The sequence below is a fragment of the Musca autumnalis genome, unplaced genomic scaffold (genome assembly GCF_047663935.1).
Source record: "Musca autumnalis isolate F117 unplaced genomic scaffold, ASM4766393v1 scaffold_5, whole genome shotgun sequence".
Lineage (NCBI taxonomy): Eukaryota > Metazoa > Arthropoda > Insecta > Diptera > Muscidae > Musca > Musca autumnalis.
In genome coordinates, this window is record NW_027412088.1 from 185,039,964 (window position 1) to 185,054,959 (window position 14,996).

The 14,996-nt window shown below is 41.3% G+C and overlaps 1 protein-coding gene across 5 annotated transcripts in view; it reads right to left on the minus strand.

Moving 5' to 3' along the window:
- The window catches only part of Pgant9 (polypeptide N-acetylgalactosaminyltransferase 9), a 423,799-nt gene that overhangs the window by 175,746 nt on the left and 233,057 nt on the right, over window positions 1-14,996 (minus strand). For all 5 annotated transcript variants that reach the window (XM_073956150.1, XM_073956151.1, XM_073956149.1 and 2 more), the window contains 2 exons: window positions 14,679-14,843; window positions 2,784-2,977 (listed from right to left, as the gene is read on the minus strand). In XM_073956150.1, the coding sequence (XP_073812251.1) occupies window positions 2,784-2,977; window positions 14,679-14,843 (359 nt within the window). The remainder of the gene's footprint in view (window positions 1-2,783; window positions 2,978-14,678; window positions 14,844-14,996) is intronic.

Consider the following 14,996-nt stretch of genomic DNA (forward strand, 5'->3'; position numbering starts at 1 on the left):
CTTAAGCTCTTCTATGAGAAGACCTTAAGCACTTCTATGAGAAGACCTTAAGCACTTCTATGAGAAGACCTTAAGCTCTTCTATGAGAAGACCTTAAGCTCTTCTATGAGAATACCTTAAGCTCTTCTCGGAGAAGACCTTAAGCTCTTCTCGGAGAAGACCTTAAGCTCTTCTCGGAGAAGACCTTAAGCCCTTCTAGGAGGAGACCTAAAGCTCTTCTATAAAAATACCTTTAATTCTTCTATGAGAAGACCTTAAGCGCTAGTATGAGAAGACCTTAAGCTCTTCTATGACAAGACCTTAAGATCTTCTATGACAAGACCTTAAGCTCTTCTATAAGAAATCCTTAAGCTCTTCTATGAGAAAACCTTAAGCTCTTCTATGACCTCAAGCTTTTCTATGAGAATATCTAAAGCTGTTCTATGAGGAGACCTCAAACTTTTCTATGCGATAAGAAGACCCAGATATATTCTATGAGATGGGGAGACCTCAAGCTTTCCTTTGAGAAGAGAAGACCTAACGCTCTTCTACGACCTAAAGCTCTTCTATGTGAAGAGAAGACCTCTAGCATTTCCATGAGAGGAGAAGTCCTCAAGCTCTTATATGATAAGACCCAAATCTTTTCTATAAAAAGAGGATCTTGAGTTCTTCTATGAGAAGACCTCAATATTTTCTACGGGAAAGAAGACATAAAGCTATTCCATGATAAGGGAACATTTAAATCGCGTCTATGAGAAACCTTAAGCTATTCTATGATAAAAATCTTCAATGACCATAAGCTTTTCTACCACAAGACAGAAAGAACTCTGGTATGAAAAAAATCTTAATCCCTTCTATAGAAAAACCTTAAGTTTTTCTATGAAAAAATGGTAAGCTCTTCTATGCGGAGACCTTAAGCCGTTCTATAAGAGAACCTTAGCTCTTCTTTATGAAGAACTTATCTCTTCTAAACGAAGACCTAAAGCTCTTTTAGGAAAAGGCCTTAAGCTCTTCCATGAGAAGAACTTAAGCAATGCTATGAGAAGAATATAATATCTTCTATGACAGGACCTTAAGCCCTTTTGTGAGAAGATGTAAAGGTGTGAAGACATTTACCTCATCTATGGGAAAACTTTAAGCTCTTTTATGAGAGGACATAAAGCTCTTCTATGAAAATACTTTCAACTTTTCTGCTATCAATACTCCTTAAGCTATTGTATGAGAAGAGGTAAAGCTCTTCAATGAGATGAGCATAAGCTCTTCTATGAGTAGACCTCAAGCTTGTCCATTACAAATATTTAAGCTTTTCTACAAATGGATGAGAATATATTAGTATGTGTGTTATGAGAGGAGCTTAATATGTTGTAGTAGAAGACTTAAAGCTTTTCTAAGAGAGGAGCTAAAGTTTTTGAGTAAGAAATCATAAAGTACTTTTATGAGAAAAACTACTACTTTTCTATTTAAAAGCATTGATCCCTTCTTTAGGAGATCTATAGCTCTTATAGGAGACTACCTTATGGACTTGTATGAGAAGGCCTAAAGATGTTTATGGTTAATGAGTAGATATTTAGCTATGTAAAAATCTCAAGTTTTCCTTTTAAGTTGTTCTATGAATATACCTTAAGCCTTTTTCTGAGAACCTATGGGTAGGTATGCCTAACGCTTCTGGATTAGAAGACATACAGCTCTTTTGTAACAAAGCTAACATATTTAGTATAACGAGCCCTTCTACCAGATGGCGAAGAAGGTTTAAAGGTCTTCTTAGGACTCGTGGATATCCTATGAGTAGATTTCCAATAATTTTCGAAAGGAGTTTTAGGAGTTTAGGAGTATCAGGAAGACCTGCCGATCTTTAATATAAAGGTTTTAGTGTCAGGATTATCGACATTGTTGGCGCCTACGAACCATTAGTAGTATTAATAAGACATTTGAACTTCATGCCCTCAAAACAACTTTGTAGGGTATTTTGTAGATTGTTTTCATATGGAAAAGAGGTAATGTTCTAAACGAATGCCCTTAGACGTATGGAAAGGTTTCCAGGATCAGGTATCCGGATGTTAATTAGAAGAGGATATACTACAATATCTTGCACTGTGGCAGCACACATACCTACGTAAAACACTCACATACGTGGGTGTTCAGTCTTGTAACGATTTGTCTAAGTTATGCGTTATATAAATGTTATACACGCACACCGACAGATATGTACATCTATAGATGGCAAAAAGCATACAACCTCATTTTTATGACTTAGAAAATTTCAAAGCAACAATATTTCTTGTCTTGTGAATTATTGCTAAGAAAGGTGGCTTTAAATGGAATAACTGCCAGGGTGGATGGGTGGATGAGGGAGAGGAAGAGTGGCTATATAAAGGAATATTGGCAAAGGATATCCACACATATCACAACTAACAAGAAATTCCTTTTTTCGAAGGACATTAACATTCTGAGAATAAAACCCAAATAAATAAATTGGGAAGAAAATGGCACAAATTGAATCCTTTTTTTTTTGTTTTTTAAGCTTTATGGCAGCTGAGGAGATAACAGGATTATAAAAATATTTAATTTCTTGCGAAAAAGGACAAAACGTGGTTTTATAGTAACAAAATGCTAAAGGATCAATGAGTCAAGGGAAATTTTGGCAATATTGTTAAAAGCCATATTGCCTCTAGGGGAATAATGTAATTTCAGGGAGAATTCGTAAATTTTTAATAAATTCAATTAAAAATATTGGGTATACTCGTATATAAAAACAAGTTTTTCAATATAATCTAAAAAAGATAAACAATTTGTTTTTAACTTACCTTATGGCGTTTCTTCTCTCTTTCGGGTACGGCATGCCAATTGAATTGCAAATTCCAATCAAAACCGCCAACATTAACACCACCCGAATCACGATAATGATATTCCAATGTTGTGTCGTCGATGACATCGATAACGGGACACACAACCGTTGTTGAATTTCTGGCAATGCGATCCAGCAGTGGCTCCAGCCATCCTAAATGTGCGAAAAGTGAGAAAAAAAAAAACAAAAATAAAAATAAGAATATTTTAATGTGAGTTTGATGCAAATTAGAAACTTTATTCTATCCATCAATCTAATTTTGTCAATCATTTCTTATGCGTATCTCGTAGTGAAAAAAAATGGGCATTTCAAAATGAGAGTGAAATTTAATAGAATTTCAATTGTCCACAGCCAGTCAAGTCAGTTCATGCTAATTGTTAGAATCGACAGTAATTTGATTTAAGTTTTTGGCCCAGAAAGAAAAAAAAACATAAGTTCTTTTGGAAACAGGTCAAATTCAATATTGTTTTTTTTTCTTCTTAAGTGTGCCATGAATTTAAAGATTTCTGATAGATGACAACGGAATATAAAATTCTTATTAAAAGTAGAACGTAATTCATTTTTAATGGGAATTGAGTTATTGTTTGTGGTGCTCCATGTAGTGGTGTCATCTTTAATTCGGGAATACAATTTCCGAATATGTCAGCGTAGATTAGTCAGAAGATGACAAATTCACAAGGGTTTTCTGAGAGAAAGTTAACATTTTTGAAATGTTTTGCTTTGTCAGTTTTACTCCAGCTTTAAAGAGGTACTGAAAGGCGGTAGCGGTTGCTAAACCCACAGCATGATGTTGGCTACATTTAATCAGCATTTTAGTTATACTAGCTTTTATTGCCCAAATGAAGGCTTTCAACTCTTCAAAAGCCTGTAATGGATGCTTTAAATCATACAAAAGTCACCTATAGATGGCGCTTATGAAGTAAAACATATAAAAGTAAAATGTTTAAAAGAAAACATTTAAGTGTCTTTCGCAGTAAGTTTCCATACGGAAAACACGGAATGTTCTTAAAGAAGACCTTAAGGTAATCCTTGAATGAAATTTTTATTGCCACCTTATGTTCAGCTTTAAAAGAAGTCAGATTGGCTTTTTTTGAAATAACCAATCTTGGAAATTCAGGTTATTGAATTTAGATTTTTAGAAAATAGAAAAAAAGACTGGACTTCGTTGGGAAAAACTACATACAGTTATCTTCCATTAGTACGTCTGTTTCGTATGGAAAGCTTTCCAATTTTTTTATTATAAGCTATTTGTGGCTTATTTTAACCGTGAAGGTAGAGAAGAACCCTAAAAATCCTCTAACAAGACACAGAACACCATAAAAGTTTCTTATGGTGGTCTCCTATTCCTTAAAAGCCTCCAAGAAGATTCTCCTACCTCCTAAAGATGCGCCAGGTCTTAATTAAAATTTGAGGACCTTCAAGGATTTTAATTAAGACCTTCAGCTTATAGAAGCTTCCTACATATACCCCCTATGACGGCCTGCTAAGACACCTACGTAGGCTTCGAATTTTATTAAAGTCCCCTATGAAGAAGTTTCCTATAGAATATTACTATTTTATGGAGGTCTTTTTTATAATAGCAGCCTCCAATGTACCATTACTATTCAAAATTAATGTTGCTATGAAAAATGGGAAGCCTTCTCTCTCCCCCTATGGAGGCTTTCTGTCCTATAGAAATCTCGTTTAGAGACTTAATATTCTACAGGAGCCTCCTATGGAAGACTATTAATCTATTGAAACCTCATATGAAGTCTTTCTATCTGTAAAAACCTCCATATTAAGGCTTTCGATTCTATACAAGCCTCCTATGGAGGCTTTTTATCCTACAGGAGCCTCCTATAGACGATTTTTATTCCATAGAAGCCTCTTATGGAGGATTTCTGCTCCATAGAAACTACTTTTGGAGGCTTTTAAATTCATGGAAGCATCTTACGAAGGCTTTCTATTATTAGAAGCCTGGTATGGAGGCTTTCGATTCAATGGAAGAATCCTATTGATACCTTCTATTCAATAGAAGCTTCCTATAAATACTTTCTACTACATAGGAGCTTCCTATTATGGTGGTCTTCAATCCTAGAAAGAGGTTTACTATACTAGACCTACTATGGATGTCTTCTTTCCTAAAAAAGCCTACTGTGGAGCTCTTCAGTCCCATAGAAGCCCCCTTTGGAGGCTTCAATCCTATAGAAGCCTCCTTTGGAGGCCTTCTATCCTATAAAAGCCTCCTCTGAAGGCCTTCTATCCTATAGAAGTCTCTTCTGGAGGCCTTCTATCCTGTAGAAGCCTCCTGTAGAGACTTTCTATCTATAGAAGCCTCCTATGGACGCCTTCTATCCTGTGGAAGCCTCCTCTGGAGGTCTTCCATTCTATAGAAGCCTCATCTGGGGGCCTTCCATCCGATAGAAGCCTTCTCTGGATGCCTTACATTCTATAAAAGCCTCCTGTGGAGGCCATCTATTCTATAGAAGCATCCTGTGGAGGCCTTCTATTCTATAGAAACCTCTTTTGGAGGCCTTCTATCCTATGGAAGCCTCCTCTGGAGGTCTTCCATTCTATAGAAGCCTCCTCTGGGGGCCTTCTATCCTATAGAAGCCTCCTCTGGAGGCCTTCTACCCTGTAGAGGGCTCCTCTTGAGGCCTTCTATACTTTAGAGGGCTCTTCTTGAGAAGCCTCCTCTAAATTTCTTCTGTCCTATAAATGCTATGGAGATCTTCCATTCTATGCAGATCTTCCATTCTATGGAGATCTTCCATTCTGGAGGCCTTCTATCCTATAAAAGCCTTCTATGGAGGTCTTCTATCCTATAGAAGCCTCCTTTGGAGGCCTTCTATCCTATAGCAGCCTCCTATGGGGGCCTTCTATCCTATAGAAGCCTCCTATGGAGGCCTTCTATCCTATAGAAGCCTCCTATGGAGGCCTTCTATCCTATAGAGACCTCCTATGGAGGTCTTCTATCCTATAGAAGCCTCGTATGGGGTCCTTCTATCCTCTGGAGGTCTGCCATTCTATAGAAGCCTCCTCTGGAGGCCTTCTATTCTATAGAAGCATCCTGTGGAGGCCTTCTATTCTATAGAAACCTCTTTTGGAGGCCTTCTATCCTATGGAAGCCTCCTCAGGAGGCCTTCTATCCTATAGAAGCCTCCCACTGAGGTTTTCCTTTCTATAGAAGCTTCCTCTGTAGACCTTCTACCCTGTAGAGGGCTCCTCTTGAGGCCTTCTATACTTTAGAGGGCTCTTCTTGAGAAGCCTCCTCTGAATTTCTTCTGTCCTATAAATGCTAGGGAGATCTTCCATTCTATGGAGATCTTCCATTCTGGAGGCCTTCTATCCTATAAAAGCCTTCTATGGAGGTCTTCTATCCTATAGAAGCCTCCTTTGGGGGTCTTTTATCCTATAGAAGCCTTCTTTGGAGGCCTTCTATCCTATAGAAGCCTCCTATGGGGGCCTTCTATCCTATAGAAGCCTCCTATGGAGGCCTTCTATCCTATAGAGGTCTCCTATGGAGGTCTTCTATCCTATAGAAGCCTCGTATGGAGTCCTTCTATCCTCTGGAGGTCTGCCATTCTATAGAAGCCTCCTCTGGAGGCCTTCTATCCTATAGAAGCCTCCTCTGGAGGCCTTCTATCCTATAGAAGCCTCCTCTGGAGGCCTTCTATCCTATAGAAGCCTCTTTTGGAAGCCTTCTATTCTATAGAAGTCTCTTTTAGAGGCCATCTATTCTATAGAAGCTTGCTCTGGAGGGCCTTTATCCTATAGAATCCTCCTTTGGAGGCCTTCTCTCCTTTAGCAGCCTCCTCTGGAGGCCTCCTATGGTGGGCTTCTATCCTATAGAAGTCTCGTATGGAGATCTTCTATCCCATAGAAGCCTCCTATGGAGGGCTTCTATCCCATAGAAGCTTTTCTGGAGGCTTTTTCTGGAGGCCTTCTATCCTATGGAAGCTTCCTATGGTGGTCTCCTATGGTGGATCTATCCTATAGAAGTCTCGTATGGAGATCTTCTATCCCATAAAAGCCTCCTATGCAGGGCTTCTATCCCATAGAAGCTTTTCTGGAGGCTTTTTCTGGAGGCCTTCTATCCTATGGAAGCTTCCTCTGGAGGTCTCCTATGGTGGGCTTCTATCCTATAGAAGTCTCGTATGGAGATCTTCTATCCCATAGAAGCCTCCTATGGAGGGCTTCTATCCCATAGAAGACTCCTATGGAGGGCTTCTATCCCATAGAAGCCTCCTCTGGAGGCATTATATTCTTTAGAAGCCTCTTCTGGAGGGCCTTTATCCGATAGAAGCCTTCTCTGGATGCCTTACGTCCTACAGAAGCCTCCTGTGGAGGCCTTCTATTCTATAGAAGCCTTCTATTCTATAGAAGCCTTCTATTCTATAGAAGCCTCCTTTGTAGGCCTTCTATCCTATAGAAGCCTCCTCTGGAGGACTTCTATCCTTCGGAAGCCTCCTCTGAATTTCTTCTGTCCTATAAAAGCTATGGAGATCTTCCATTCTATAGAAGCCAACTCGGGCGGCCTTCTATCCTATAGAAGCCTCCTATGGAGTTCTCCTATAGAAGCCTCCTCTTGAGGCCTTTTATCCTATAGAAGCCTCCTCTGGAGGCCTTCTATCTTATAGAAGCCTCCTTTGGAGGCCTTCTCCCCTATAGAAGCCTCCTCTGCTATAGAAGCCTCCTCTGGAGACCTTCTGTCCTATAGATGCCTTCTATGGATGTCTTCTATCCTATAGAAGCCTCCTCTGAAGGCATTCTATCGTATGAAAGCTTCCTCAGGAGGCCTTCTATCCTATGGAAGCTTCCTATGGAGGTCTGCTATGGTGGGCTTCTATCCTATAGAAGTCTCGTATGGAGATCTTCTATCCCATAGAAGCCTCCTATGGAGGGCTTCTATCCCATAGAAGGTTTTCTGGAGGCTTTTTCTGGAGGCCTTCTATCCTATGGAAGCTTCCTATGGAGGTCTCCTATGGTGGGCTTCTATCCTATAGAAGTCTCGTATGGAGACCTTCTATCCCATAGAAGCCTCCTATGGAGGGCTTCTATCCCATAGAAGCCTCCTCTGGAGGCATTATATTCTATAGAAGCCTCTTCTGGAGGGCCTTTATCCGATAGAAGCCTTCTCTGGATGCCTTACGTCCTATAGAAGCCCCTTTTGGAAGCCTTCTATTCTATAGAAGCCTCCTTTGTAGGCCTTCTATCCTATAGAAGCCTCCTCTGGAGGCCTTCTATCCTTCGGAAGCCTCCGCTGAATTTCTTTTGTCCTATAAAAGCTATGGAGATCTTCCATTCTATAGAAGCCAACTCGGGCGGCCTTCTATCCTATAGAAGCCTCCTATGGAGGTCTGCTATAGAAGCCTCCTCTTGAAGCCTTTTATCCTGTAGAAGCCTCCTCTTGAGGCCTTTTATCCTATAGAAGCCTCCTCTGGAGGCCTTCTATCTTATAGAAGCCTCCTTTGGAGGCCTTCTCCCCTATAGAAGCCTCCTCTGGAGGCCTCCTCTGCTATAGAAGCCTCCTCTGGAGGCCTTCTGTCCTCCTCTGAAGGCCTTCTATCCTATAGAAGTCTCTTCTGGAGGCCTTCTATCCTGTAGAAGCCTCCTGTAGAGACTTTCTATCTATAGAAGCCTCCTATGGACGCCTTCTATCCTGTGGAAGCCTCCTCTGGAGGTCTTCCATTCTATAGAAGCCTCATCTGGGGGCCTTCCATCCGATAGAAGCCTTCTCTGGATGCCTTACATTCTATAAAAGCCTCCTGTGGAGGCCATCTATTCTATAGAAGCATCCTGTGGAGGCCTTCTATTCTATAGAAACCTCTTTTGGAGGCCTTCTATCCTATGGAAGCCTCCTCTGGAGGTCTTCCATTCTATAGAAGCCTCCTCTGGGGGCCTTCTATCCTATAGAAGCCTCCTCTGGAGGCCTTCTACCCTGTAGAGGGCTCCTCTTGAGGCCTTCTATACTTTAGAGGGCTCTTCTTGAGAAGCCTCCTCTAAATTTCTTCTGTCCTATAAATGCTATGGAGATCTTCCATTCTATGCAGATCTTCCATTCTATGGAGATCTTCCATTCTGGAGGCCTTCTATCCTATAAAAGCCTTCTATGGAGGTCTTCTATCCTATAGAAGCCTCCTTTGGAGGCCTTCTATCCTATAGCAGCCTCCTATGGGGGCCTTCTATCCTATAGAAGCCTCCTATGGAGGCCTTCTATCCTATAGAAGCCTCCTATGGAGGCCTTCTATCCTATAGAGACCTCCTATGGAGGTCTTCTATCCTATAGAAGCCTCGTATGGGGTCCTTCTATCCTCTGGAGGTCTGCCATTCTATAGAAGCCTCCTCTGGAGGCCTTCTATTCTATAGAAGCATCCTGTGGAGGCCTTCTATTCTATAGAAACCTCTTTTGGAGGCCTTCTATCCTATGGAAGCCTCCTCAGGAGGCCTTCTATCCTATAGAAGCCTCCCACTGAGGTTTTCCTTTCTATAGAAGCTTCCTCTGTAGACCTTCTACCCTGTAGAGGGCTCCTCTTGAGGCCTTCTATACTTTAGAGGGCTCTTCTTGAGAAGCCTCCTCTGAATTTCTTCTGTCCTATAAATGCTAGGGAGATCTTCCATTCTATGGAGATCTTCCATTCTGGAGGCCTTCTATCCTATAAAAGCCTTCTATGGAGGTCTTCTATCCTATAGAAGCCTCCTTTGGGGGTCTTTTATCCTATAGAAGCCTTCTTTGGAGGCCTTCTATCCTATAGAAGCCTCCTATGGGGGCCTTCTATCCTATAGAAGCCTCCTATGGAGGCCTTCTATCCTATAGAGGTCTCCTATGGAGGTCTTCTATCCTATAGAAGCCTCGTATGGAGTCCTTCTATCCTCTGGAGGTCTGCCATTCTATAGAAGCCTCCTCTGGAGGCCTTCTATCCTATAGAAGCCTCCTCTGGAGGCCTTCTATCCTATAGAAGCCTCCTCTGGAGGCCTTCTATCCTATAGAAGCCTCTTTTGGAAGCCTTCTATTCTATAGAAGTCTCTTTTAGAGGCCATCTATTCTATAGAAGCTTGCTCTGGAGGGCCTTTATCCTATAGAATCCTCCTTTGGAGGCCTTCTCTCCTTTAGCAGCCTCCTCTGGAGGCCTCCTATGGTGGGCTTCTATCCTATAGAAGTCTCGTATGGAGATCTTCTATCCCATAGAAGCCTCCTATGGAGGGCTTCTATCCCATAGAAGCTTTTCTGGAGGCTTTTTCTGGAGGCCTTCTATCCTATGGAAGCTTCCTATGGTGGTCTCCTATGGTGGATCTATCCTATAGAAGTCTCGTATGGAGATCTTCTATCCCATAAAAGCCTCCTATGCAGGGCTTCTATCCCATAGAAGCTTTTCTGGAGGCTTTTTCTGGAGGCCTTCTATCCTATGGAAGCTTCCTCTGGAGGTCTCCTATGGTGGGCTTCTATCCTATAGAAGTCTCGTATGGAGATCTTCTATCCCATAGAAGCCTCCTATGGAGGGCTTCTATCCCATAGAAGACTCCTATGGAGGGCTTCTATCCCATAGAAGCCTCCTCTGGAGGCATTATATTCTTTAGAAGCCTCTTCTGGAGGGCCTTTATCCGATAGAAGCCTTCTCTGGATGCCTTACGTCCTACAGAAGCCTCCTGTGGAGGCCTTCTATTCTATAGAAGCCTTCTATTCTATAGAAGCCTTCTATTCTATAGAAGCCTCCTTTGTAGGCCTTCTATCCTATAGAAGCCTCCTCTGGAGGACTTCTATCCTTCGGAAGCCTCCTCTGAATTTCTTCTGTCCTATAAAAGCTATGGAGATCTTCCATTCTATAGAAGCCAACTCGGGCGGCCTTCTATCCTATAGAAGCCTCCTATGGAGTTCTCCTATAGAAGCCTCCTCTTGAGGCCTTTTATCCTATAGAAGCCTCCTCTGGAGGCCTTCTATCTTATAGAAGCCTCCTTTGGAGGCCTTCTCCCCTATAGAAGCCTCCTCTGCTATAGAAGCCTCCTCTGGAGACCTTCTGTCCTATAGATGCCTTCTATGGATGTCTTCTATCCTATAGAAGCCTCCTCTGAAGGCATTCTATCGTATGAAAGCTTCCTCAGGAGGCCTTCTATCCTATGGAAGCTTCCTATGGAGGTCTGCTATGGTGGGCTTCTATCCTATAGAAGTCTCGTATGGAGATCTTCTATCCCATAGAAGCCTCCTATGGAGGGCTTCTATCCCATAGAAGGTTTTCTGGAGGCTTTTTCTGGAGGCCTTCTATCCTATGGAAGCTTCCTATGGAGGTCTCCTATGGTGGGCTTCTATCCTATAGAAGTCTCGTATGGAGACCTTCTATCCCATAGAAGCCTCCTATGGAGGGCTTCTATCCCATAGAAGCCTCCTCTGGAGGCATTATATTCTATAGAAGCCTCTTCTGGAGGGCCTTTATCCGATAGAAGCCTTCTCTGGATGCCTTACGTCCTATAGAAGCCCCTTTTGGAAGCCTTCTATTCTATAGAAGCCTCCTTTGTAGGCCTTCTATCCTATAGAAGCCTCCTCTGGAGGCCTTCTATCCTTCGGAAGCCTCCGCTGAATTTCTTTTGTCCTATAAAAGCTATGGAGATCTTCCATTCTATAGAAGCCAACTCGGGCGGCCTTCTATCCTATAGAAGCCTCCTATGGAGGTCTGCTATAGAAGCCTCCTCTTGAAGCCTTTTATCCTGTAGAAGCCTCCTCTTGAGGCCTTTTATCCTATAGAAGCCTCCTCTGGAGGCCTTCTATCTTATAGAAGCCTCCTTTGGAGGCCTTCTCCCCTATAGAAGCCTCCTCTGGAGGCCTCCTCTGCTATAGAAGCCTCCTCTGGAGGCCTTCTGTCCTATAGATGCCTTCTATGGATGTCTTCTATCCTATAGAAGCCTCCTCTGAAGGCATTCTATCGTATGAAAGCTTCCTCTGGAGGCCTTATATCCTATGGAAGCTTCCTCTGAATTTCTTCTGCTCTATAAAAGCCTCCTATGGAGATCTTCCATTTTATAGAATCCTCCGCTGGAGGCCTTATATCCTATAGATGCCTCCTCTGGAGCCCTTCAATCTTTTGGAAGCTTCCTCTGGTAGACTTCTATCCTACGGAAGCCTCCTCTGAATTTCTTCTGTCCTATAAAAGCTATGGAGATCTTCCATTCTATAGAAGCCAACTCTGGAGGCCTTCTATCCTATAGAAGCCTCCTACGGACGCCTTCTATCCTATAGAAGCCTCCCATTGAGGTTTTCCTTTCTATAGAAGCTTCATCTGTAGGCCTTCTATACTTCAGAGGGCTCCTCTCGAGGCCTTCTATCCTATAAAAGCCTCCTCTGAAGGCCTTCTATCCTATAAAAGCCTCCTCTGGAGGCCTTCTATCCTATGGAAGCCCCCCTCTAAATTTCTTCTGCCTTATAAAAGCCTCCTATTGGGATCTTCCATTCTATATAAGCCTCCTCTGCAGGCCTTCTATCTTATAGAAGCCTCCTCTGGAAGACTTCTATGCTACGGAAGCCTCCTCTGAATTTCTTTTGTTCTATAAAAGCTATGAAGATCTTCCATTCTATAGAAGCCAACTCTGGAGATCTTCTATCCTATAGAAGCCGCCTATTGAGGCCTTCTATCCTTAAGAAGCCTCCTCTGGAGGTCTTCTATTCTATAGAAGCCTCCTCTGGTGGTCTTCTATTTCACGGAAGCCTGCTCTGGAGGTCTTCTATTCTATAGAAGCCTCCTCTGGAGGTCTTCTATTCTATAGAAGCCTCCTCTAGAGGTCTTCTATTCTATAGAAGCCTCCTCTGGAGGTCTTCTATTCTATAGAAGCCTCCTTGGAGGTCTTCTATTCTATAGAAGCCTCCTCTGGAGGTCTTCTATTCCACGGAAGCCTGCTCTGGAGGTCTTCTATTCTATAGAAGCCTCCTCTGGAGGTCTTCCATGGTATAGAAGCCTCCACTGGAGGCCTCCTCTGAAGGCCTTCTATCCTTTAGACGCCTCCTCTGAAGGCATTCTATTCTATAAAAGCCCTATAATCTATAGAATCATTTGTAGAGGAGGCTTTCACCGCCATAGGAGGCTTCTATAAATTGAAGGCCTACCCATAGTGTGGCTCCATAGAAAGAAGGCCTTCATAAAAGGCCTCCATGGTACAAAAAGCATCCTTAGGAGATTTTGGAGGAATAGGAAGCCACAATGGCAAGTTTTATGACCTATGACCATGATGACCTTCTATTGCGTAGAATGCTTCTACGTAACCTAACTTAAGTCGTCTTTAATATCATTTATGTATATCAATTTGTGGATTTCTTTAAACTAAAATTTATTTTATTCAATTAAACTGCTTAATTGACATAGAGAATCCATTAAAAATATTTGTTATATGTTTTTCTATACCATATTTCATATATGAAGAGCAAGAACAACAACAAAAAACTCAAATCCATTTCATTTCTGTCGAAAAGAAAAGATTATTTTCTTTGATTTCTTGTTGTTGCTTTTGGTGTTTGCATAAGACATAACATATTTGCAAGCTTTTAATTTCCTCTGCTTCTTCGCTTTGGGAAATATACTTTGAACAACTAAATCTTCATCTAAACTGGACATGTTTTACATCCATAAATGAAAAACAAGAAGGATTTGCTAAGGTATTTAAATTTTAAATGAAAATTTAAATGGCAATTTTAGTGTGTGTGCGTGCTTGTGTAGGAGTATGTGTTGAAAGTTTCATTTTCAATTTGCAAATTGTATGTCTTCTTCCATCTTTGGCTTTGGAAGTTATTTTCTATGATGATAGATGGAGAATTTAATTTCATTTTGAAATCACATGACAGATGAAGAATGAATGAATCCTGTGGGCATATCGACAGAAGACAAAGGATGTGTAGTAAATACGGATGTATGTGTTTGAATAAAAAATAATTCAAATTGATTTGAGGAGTATTTCAATTATTGAATAACAGCTTCTGTTGAATATAAGATTTCTGTAGGAGGCTTAATGCAATTGCAAGTTCTCCATAGGATGGGTCTTTAGAAAAAGGCCTCCATAGTGTACCTTTTCTAGGTAACTTCTGTTGAATATATGGCTTTCGTAGGAGGCTTATAGCGAATGGAAGTCCTCCATAGGATAGGTCTTTAGAAAAAGGCCTCCACAGGGTACCTTAAGGGGAAAATTATCCTCTATAGGATACACCAAATGCTTTAATTAAAACGTATGTTTGCCTTCTATCCGTATTTGTTCCATTTCCCTCCTTCGAAAATCTTTTTTAATCTCATCTAAACTCTCCACATTCCCTCCTTCCCGCTTAAGGATCACTCCATTTAACAAACCCCAGCCCATAGCAAATAGAATTAAAATAATTGATTATTTCTTATACAATTGATTAGATCTCTAAAAGAGGGGGATCCTTGAGTTTGGCCTACTGCATAAAACGAGAAGTTTCATCAGCATCAGCAGTAAGCATAGTATACCGACCGACAACCAGAGAGATAAATAAACATTTGATGTTACGTTGAGATGTAGGTAACATTTAACCTCATTTAGTTAAATGTTCATTCGTTTAACCATAACAATTACACAGGCGAACAAATACAAGGACGGACGAAGCAAGCGATGGACAGACATACAGACTATAGGCAAATGAATAGATGGACAGACCGACCCGACGTACGAAATTGATATGCAAATGATGTGCAAAAATTGCAACTGCAACTCTGGGGTTAGAGCAAAATGCAAATGTTGGCTCATGGATTGTTTCTATGCTGTGCCTAGGGGGAGAGGATGGTATGAGCATTCATGCCTCTGAATGAGCATAAACTACCGTTGACCCCTTCCTTCATCTTGATTATGGTTTGTTTTGTTGCTAACATGTTTTTGTTTTACTTACCTTCGGTACATTCACAATGTGAATCCAAATACGTTAGGACCGGTGATGTGGCATGGCGTGCACCGAGTAGTCTAGCGCGTATTAAACCTTCACGCTTGGGTGCACGTAAAATTTTAACCTTTGGATATGCTGCAAAATAGTCTTCCAATTGTTTTTTCGTATGAGCTGCAAAAAAAAAAAACAACAAACAACAATTTAATAGAAAAGTTAGAATCCAACCCCCCTTCATAAAGAGAGGGAAATTTATATCACACTGCAATGCAATGGGAAAGAGGACACAGGTGCAACTGAAATGTTAGACAATTTAGAAATAATACA